An 8,551-nucleotide genomic window follows, 5' to 3' on the forward strand; every position below is an offset into this window, starting at 1 on the left:
AGGAGACAAAAATAAGGGAGAAAAGTGATGTTTTCTGTTGAGATTTGGCATGAGAAGAAGAGTCAGTGAAGCAAAGCAAGGTGGTGAGATAAGTGAAGGTGGTGCTCATGAAGGTGAGCTGTCATGACCTGCAAGTCCAGCTGCACTTCCAAAGAGCTATCTAAAAGCAGTCTCTGAAGAGGAAGGCTGCTATTAATCAGCTATGGGATTACCAGAGTGTCTCTTCCTTTAAAGAGGAGGTTTTGGGGATGGAAAACCCTTTTTCATCTAGAAGATGCCCCACAAAATAATGGCTTTCATGAACACTAGAGAGAGACTGTGAAAGAGCAATAGGAGTGGCTCTTTATATGCCATTCAGAGGTCTGGGTGGAAAAAACCCTGGAGGGATATTTGATTCTTAGTGAACTTTCTTAGCAAGCAGGAAAGCAGGATGGTAGGGAACAGAAGAGTCCAGTGGCAGGGCTTTGGATGGAGTCTGGATGTTTGAATTTTTAGCCCCAGTTCTAACACTTAATAAGCAAGCCACCATGGTTGCTGGTGTCTCTATTTCCTCAGACACAAGGCAAAAGCTAATGAACCTTTCTCAGCTGAGTGGACAGAGGTCTCTCAGATGGAGGGCACTGCAGGAGTGGGAAGTGCAGCACTGATGACTGCTCCTCCATGCCCTGCACTTTGCCAGACACTTCAGAATGCTCCAGGCTGATGTAGATGGGTAGCAGTGTGTCCTGTTTCCCAAGCAGGCACCATGAAAGCAGCTTCTTGCACAGCATTCAGTATCCTTGAGCACAGCATGGCATGAGAAGGCTGTGACCTTCCTGGGCAGTGCCAGCATGCCTGTGTTGGGCAGAAATGCCCTCCTTCTTCCAAACCCCTTTTATCTGGCTGCAGTAATCCCAGCAAAGCTATTTTTTGAACCAGTCTGACAAAATAACAGCCTCACTTCATTCTCTGCCATGTAAATGTATGCATGCATGTGCTGCACTGGAGGTGCCCCACCCAAAACACAGCTGAACAGCTCCTTATTGTTCATGGCTGTGGCTGCCACAACTGTCCTGTCAAAGTGTGTGTGAAGCTCTAGTTTTATCAGTAGGTCCTTTGCTCCCTTCTGAATAGTTATTGCCATAAAAATCCAATGTGCACCAATCTCATCAGGGCTGGTACTTGTTTCAGCTAGAGGAGAGCCATAGGCAAGGCAGTAGGACTGTCTTATTTCAATCTCCTTTGTCAGCAATTTTTTTAAAAGAAGAATTTTTTTTTTGTTTTTTTTTTGGTCCCATTATTCTGAACTTGAGATGCTCAGGATAAGCAGTTTAAGACCAACGAAATGGAATCAGTTATTTTCCTGGCAAATATACTCTTCCAGCACTAGGCTTTGTTTTAGGCCAAGTGTTGTAAAAATCACACACAAACTCTGAACAATTTCCTCTGGGATTGTGGCTGTCAAAATAAAGGTTTCACTTTATATTTAAATTACTCTTTTGTTTTAGACCCCAACAAAGGCAGCCGGCTGGGATTATTACCAGCGGTAATATCAGTTTCAAAGTCTGTGCTTCAGACAAGCATCAAAAAAATGTGCTGCTATCTGCAGGGTTGGATGCTGCATGGATAAATTAAGCAGAGAAAGGGAAGGAAAGGAGAACATTGAGGACATATTTCAGCATCTTCTAACCTCACCTTCCCTCAGTACACAAAATTCCCAAAGGAAAAATGCCATGTCCTCTGCTATTTTAATATTCAAATGCAAAAAGAAAAAAGAATGAGTATCTGTCCCAAAAAAGTAATTTAGGAATTTAACAGCATAACTAATTAAAGGTAGTGAGATTGAGCTAACTGCCTGATTCATGTATTTGTGACAAAGTTTTACCCAGTACTGATGTAGTAATTACATCTGACCTTTGTTTGTATTTGTAAAAGAGAAGCCAATATTAGCTGGTATTCAGGGTCTTTTTAAAAGTCACTACAGCTTTTTTTTTTTTCCCCTTAAATTCTGTGATACAAACAAAACAAACAGTTTTGTGCTTGTGCTTTTGTGCCCACCCATAGAGCTCATACATATGTATGTGTATGTGAGATATTTCACGTTGCATATCAAGAACCTGAAACCAGCTTGTAGCAGTCTCTGTTACTGCGTCAGCAGTGCTGTATGAACAACAGGGGGGAATAAAAAGGGTATTTTTCAGGCAGCTTAATTCCTGATCCTACAAATATGCAACATCACAGCAGTGCTGTAGCCAGCCAAGTCCAGCCCCCTTCACTGTGCCTTTTGCAGCAGCAGAAGATTTTGCCAGTGTGGATCACAAATCACAAGACATTTTGGAGAAGGGACCACACAAGTCCAGACCTACTGGGGACATGAAAGAGGATTTCTTGAAGTTTTTGTCCTGAAGTGACAGAAAGGCAGCAAGATTGAACTGGGATGTTCAGTTTAACAAGATTATTAGGATTGTATGTTTACTATTCCTCCAGAGAGCCATCCTAAGTAAATGTAATTTCAAGGTGTCTAGCTTCTCGAGAAGCTAGAAACAAGTTGTTTGTGCATTTATTCTGTTTTACTGTAAGTATAAGTAGGGTGAATGAAATTCCAATAATTTATATTGTTGACCTTTGGAAAAGTTTACATTATCTAAACACATATATAAAGAGGATTTTTTTTCTTCATGTATGCAGGTTAGTTTAGATAATCAAAAGCATTGTTAAGAAAATGGTGGTTTTTTCTGATTCATAAGCTGATTTGACTAGTTCTTATTCATTTATTTTTTTTACTTCTTTTTGATTTCCAGAAAATTTCATGTTAAGGCTTCATTCTGCTTTCTCACACATTGAAGTAAATTCAGAGCAGTTCCCCTGTTGTTAGTAGGAAGTTAACTGGTTTGACTTAAAAATGGAGGGGAAAATCAAGCTTTGCTTGCAGAGCTCATGAAGCACAGCAAGTAAAAATAGTCTGGGTGTGGATTTGACAATCTTTCTAAAATCTGGTTTAAGCCTGTTTCAATTTATTAAATACTTTCAAATAGTGCTGAAAATTTTTCAAAAATACTACCCCAAAACAACAAAAACTAATACCAACCAACACTGAAGTGTAAACATTATTTTAGAAGTATAGATATAGTTTAGTCCTTGATTTTAATGAGTGACCATTTTATTCAACAGGTACCCTTCACCCTCTACATAGATATGGCTCAGCCAATGGCTTTTCACATGTTTCTCCTCTGAGGTTTGCAAAAAAAAAGAACAAGCTCAAAAACCAAAGAACTCCCAGCATTCACAGAAGGGAGCTTTGGGAAATGTTTGGGAAAGATGTTGGTAATAGTCTTTACATTTCCATATGTGTGTGCATTTCAGTTGACCAGAGAGTTTTTCACCAAGGAGCTGAAGAAGCATTACCAGAGGAACAACGACACAGACGTCTTCTCTTCCACCTGGAACTCTGTTATGATCACAGTAAGTCTCAGACCATGCCAATCCCATTCTGCCCGTGGTCAGTGGCCACCAACACGTTGCTCAGCCCACACCCTCAGCTTTCCCAGGGTCAGCCTGCTTCAACCATGCTGTTGTGTCCAGCCTAGCACCAGAGCTTGTGGCTGAAGGGAGGTGAGACTTTGGCTGGCATTCAGTCTTTCTCAAATGGAGAGAGACACTCCCTGTCACCACCTCAGGGTCACCTGATCTGCCAAAGCCTGAGGCATTGGAGTACCCTCAGCTAGGCACAGAGTGCAGTGGAGGTGTCTGTAGCTGCATACCACCGCATTTTCTCCGGGCCTTTCACCTTGCAGACTGTTTCAGAATTATTCTCAGCCAACAGCAGCCAAAAGCTGGCATTAGCTAATGTTTTGTTGTTAACAGCAGCTTAGGCAGGAGTGTGCCTAATGATTTATTTTCAAATTGACTTTGTTATTACAGCCCTAATTGGGCAGGTTACAGGTTGACAGTCATTGGAACTGCAGTTGTTATTACCTGCCACAAGAAGTTCAGTCTCTGTGTGTGTGTACACATGTTAGTGCTTCATACACCCCACGGTGTATCCCTTCAGGAGTGGAAAGCAGGACGTCAGCCTCTGCAGATGAAAAGTCAATTTTAATCTTAAAAGGAAAGGATGATTGCTGCCCTTCATGCTGATTCAGGACTTTAATAAAGACATTTCCTTTTGCTGACTGAAAGGAGACGGAGTCAGAGTATGACTTGAATCCTTAAAAAGCCTCTGACTGGAATCCTAAAGAGGGACCTTACTCAAATCACCTAGCAGTGCCTTTGAGCAGCAACAATCCTGGCCATTAGCTGTGGGTAGACAGGGTGGTTGGGAGCCTGGATTGTACTGCTGGGTGATCTCAAGTAAGTCATTCTGGATATGCCCCAAAGCCCTGTTTGGTTTGCAGCAATATTCCCAGTAGTACCTTAGAATGTACAGTATGACATAGAAACAGTGGGACTTCATAAAGACTTCAGTGAAACAGAAGCTCCAAGGTACAAGCACAACCCATTTCTTTGGAAAAAATGGTGGTTTTGTCTCTGCTTTGACTAAAGCTTCCATCCTTATAAGAATAGGTCTTAGATTTCTCATGTCTGCTTTCAGGGAAAGGTGTCAATTCTGTCTTTCTTCTCTGTGCCTCTCCCCAGTTTGCCTGCTGTGGAGTGAATGGACCAGAAGATTTTGAAGCTATTCCTCATCTTCCATACTCCTCTTCGGAAAAGGTGACACCGGAGGCTTGTTGCCAGCGAGAGCTCCAGAGCCGGGAAGGGATGTTTGTCAACAAGGAGGCTTGTCTAGCAGGCAATGAGAGGTTTCAGAACCGGCAGGTAAGGGAGGCCCAATGCTGGGAAAAGGAGCTTCACAGTGGGCAGAGAGATGGCTGCAGTGGTCACGGGTAGCTAGTGAATCTGGCAGGTCCTGACTGTACCTCACATCCTAATTACACTCCTGCTGACAGCTTTTCAAGTGATGGCATGTGGCTGATTTTGAAAATCTCCTTTCATTACATACACTGCTAAGTCCATGTTGTGCTGTATCATCAGAAATATGAAGATTTTCCTAAGGGACTGAGAGGTAAAGTGGAAATTTAGGTCAAGTTCTGCTGTGTTTATGGAGGTTAGAACTACTTCTGAGAAGTTAATTAGCAAGCCAGCACAGGTCAGGTAGGATTGGATGGAGTTGACTCTTACTGGCTGCAGGAGTGGTTCCAATTTAGTTCACAAAGACTCCTAATCAATATATACAATCAAAATATCAAGGGTTAAACAGTCACAGAAAACCATGTCTGTTTTCTAAGGAAGAGAAGTATTGGAAAGCTGCATTTCTTTGCTTCTTTACTCTTTACTGTAGAAAAAGGGCATTTCTTACAGCTGTCTTTCTGTACCTACAGGGAGCCTACAAGAAAGCTGGAAAGGGACTTTTTACAAGGGCATGTAATGTTAGGAGAAGGAGGAATAGCCTTAAAATGAGAGTGTAGTTTTAGTCTAGATATTACAGAAAAAAATATTGACTGTGAGGGTGGTGAGAGGCTGAAAAAGGTAGACCAGAGAAGTTGTGGATGCCTCATCACTAGAAATGTTCATGGCCAGGTTGGATGGGGCTTTGAGTGTCCTGGTGGTAGGTTTGACTGTAGCAGAGAGGTTGGAACTAGGTGATCTTTAAACTCCTGCCCAACCCATTCCATGGTTCTATTCTATGATTCTTTTGCCAGGCCTCTCAACTTGGCAATTTTTTGCAATACTGGACAAGAGAGTTCATCCCATTGATGCTGGGTCAAGTTTCCTTCCAATGTCACCAAGACATAATTTTTAAGAAACTTTCCAGCAAACCTCCTGATTCTGTTCACCTCAGCATTAGTTAAACCAACTGAACTCCATACTGACTATTATGTGCAAACCTCCTTGTCCCTCCAGACTAGGCAGTGGTCCTCTTTTCAGCACTTAAGAGCAGATTGAGAAAGAGAGGAAAGGATTTTGGAAGCAGCATGTGAACTGTTCCCTGACTGGCAGCTGGAAATGGCTGGCAAAGGCACTCTGGGTGAGAGATCATAGCAGACAGCACTATGCTGCTTCTGCCAGGTCTGATTGCTGGGATGAGAGGTGGGGATGAGAGACATGACAGACAGCAGGGAGGGAAAGAGAAATGCATTGTGAGAAAGAGGGTTAAAGTTTTGCCTGAGTGGTAATGCTGAAAACCACTCCCATAGAAAGGGAAGGCTTCCTGCAAGCCCATGTCACCAGAGTGTTGGTGGAAGAAGCTGTGTGCACAACAAGTGTCTTCAAGCACAGAGTGGTGCACTTAGGTAAAACAGGAGAGACACTGACAGCTGAATTGAGGCATTGCTGGAGCAAAGTCAAGTTCTTGGGCCACCATGCTGGTAGGACAGTGCAGACCACACTTGTGCTCATTCCTGTCTGTAGCCAGCTAAGCAGAGCATGCTGCAGGCTGGGTTAAGGTTGGAAGTCTGGCAAGCACACAAATCTTTGTTGCTGGGCTGGATTACTTTTCTCTGAAAATTTGGCTGAAACATGAGAGCTGATGCTGAGCGGTCTCATGTTGACAAGAGCATGGTTTAAACAGCTCAGTTACTGCCCCAGCAGTCTGGGTCCCCTGGGGTGGCCTCATGAGTGGACCTTCTCCATGCCCTCCCTCACTCTCCACCAGTTGTGCCTCACTCACAGTGAGCAGGGTCTGGCATGGACACAGGTACATCACTATTGTCCTGTCTTTGCAGTTCCAACACTTTTATTATTGGTAGAAGGAAAAAAACAAGGTGATCGAAACATCCTAGCAGCATGGATAGGATTAAAATGTATGTGTGAAGTATATTCTCAGTGGAGAGGAAGCTACTTTTCATATTGGACAAACTCCAATCTACTTTTCTCTTTATGTGAAATTTCCCAGTGGGTTGAAATTAGACTGGGAAAGCTGAGGCCAGGATAAGCTGGTGATTTCCAGAAATACCATGAAACCTTTGCAGGAAGATCTACTTGCTGTTAATTGTATTAGCAATAATAAATTTAATTAAGGGTGATGGTGGCTATGCTTCATAAATGGAACAATTGCCACAGTGCATGGCCCCGAGTTCTTAATGAAATTCTTCTATAGCGAGATCAGCAGGTGTTCAGCCAGCCACTTTTTGGGGGAACCACAGAGAAAAGGTCCTGGGCTGCTAAAGAGCTGCTGGCTGTGAGAGATGAATCAAGAATCTCCTGCCTTGGCTTTAAATAAATCATCCCTTTCTCTAGCCAGTATGGGATGTCTGTCACCTTCAGTGAGTGTCCTTCCCTCTGTGCTTAGTCTCTGCCCTTTGCAGATGGAGTTCCTCTCTGTGCTGCTCCTCTCTGCCCTGCAGGAACTCAGTGACTCGTGGTCAGGGAGGGGTGGGAGCTACTCCCACCACCCTCCAGCCATACCTTCCCCTCCCCAGCACTGTCCCATGGAGCTGTGTCCTGTGCCGTGGGGCTGGGTGAGAGGGAGCCGTGCTTGTGTGCCTGGGGCTGAGGGCACCTCGTGTCCTAGCGAGGGCTCTGCTGTGAGAACAACACAATGTGCTGCTCACCATGTTTTGTCTTTCCTAGGGCTGCTACACCGTGATCCTGAACTCATTTGAGACGTACGTGTACCTGGCAGGAGCTCTTGCCATCGGAGTGTTGGCTATTGAGGTACTTACTGTTGTCCGAGGGGAACAAAAGCAGTGTCAGTAATGTGCCAGCAGCAAGGCAAAAGGGCAGGTGCTCCCCCTCACCAGGGAAAGGTGCTCTGGCCAAGTGCAAGCAGGCTATCAGCTCGTGCTTCTAATTGCCTGGAAAGAGACTCCTTGATCCCTTGATCAAAGGGCAGGGAAATAAGCCATGCCACACACCTGCAGTGCCACCTCGTGCTGGGCCTGCACAGAGCTTGAGCCCTGCCACATTGCCACGCTGGCCACAGGGGCTTTGGGGACCCACCGCTCTCCATGGGGCCGGGCACAGTCACTGCCCCCACTGCCACAGTGCCCCAGCAAGCTGACTAATCTGTCACTTGGTTAACACGTTCAAACCCTGCCATGTGCTTTAAAACCTTCTGTCTAGAGAGTCAAAAACTAAGGCTTGCAGAGCATTTTCATTGTCCTGCCATTAGTAGCCACTCCTTTGGTGATGCCTCTGAGGAACAGACATCCACCAGACATGGTTTTAGCCCAGAAATGATGTCCCTGTGGCATTGCAGGAGAGAGATCTGGGCAGAGAGGCCCAGCAGCCGCCCACAAAGGCTGTGCTGTGCCCATACCAGGCAGTAGCAGTGATGTACAGAACAGGGATTGTGGATCCTGCACCCTGTGACACCAAGGGCAGTTTGGGAATGAAGTCAGGCTGCTGCTGTAGCCACTGACAGTTTGGGGGAGAGCGAGGGGCAGAGGAAAGGGTTTTGCCACAGCCTCCCATGGTGGTAAGGGTCCTCTCTCTGCATCACTGCTGGGCAGAAGGAAGCAATGGGGGTGGTTCCAGAGCCAGGGAGGGCTTTGCCAATCTTCTGGAAGATGAAGCTGACATTTATGGTTCTCTGTTTTGGTTTTTCCCTTTTCTTCCCCACTCCTCTTCCCAG

At 44.9% G+C, this 8,551-nt stretch overlaps 1 protein-coding gene across 6 annotated transcripts in view; it reads left to right on the forward strand.

Moving 5' to 3' along the window:
- Positions 1–8,551, forward strand: part of TSPAN18 (tetraspanin 18) — a 127,856-nt gene that overhangs the window by 115,702 nt on the left and 3,603 nt on the right. For all 6 annotated transcript variants that reach the window (XM_058829670.1, XM_058829688.1, XM_058829654.1 and 3 more), the window contains 3 exons: positions 3,343–3,441; positions 4,615–4,794; positions 7,549–7,632. In XM_058829670.1, coding sequence (XP_058685653.1) covers positions 3,343–3,441; positions 4,615–4,794; positions 7,549–7,632 — 363 coding nt within the window. The remainder of the gene's footprint in view (positions 1–3,342; positions 3,442–4,614; positions 4,795–7,548; positions 7,633–8,551) is intronic.

Source organism: Poecile atricapillus, chromosome 1 (assembly GCF_030490865.1).
Source record: "Poecile atricapillus isolate bPoeAtr1 chromosome 1, bPoeAtr1.hap1, whole genome shotgun sequence".
NCBI classification, from domain to species: domain Eukaryota; kingdom Metazoa; phylum Chordata; class Aves; order Passeriformes; family Paridae; genus Poecile; species Poecile atricapillus.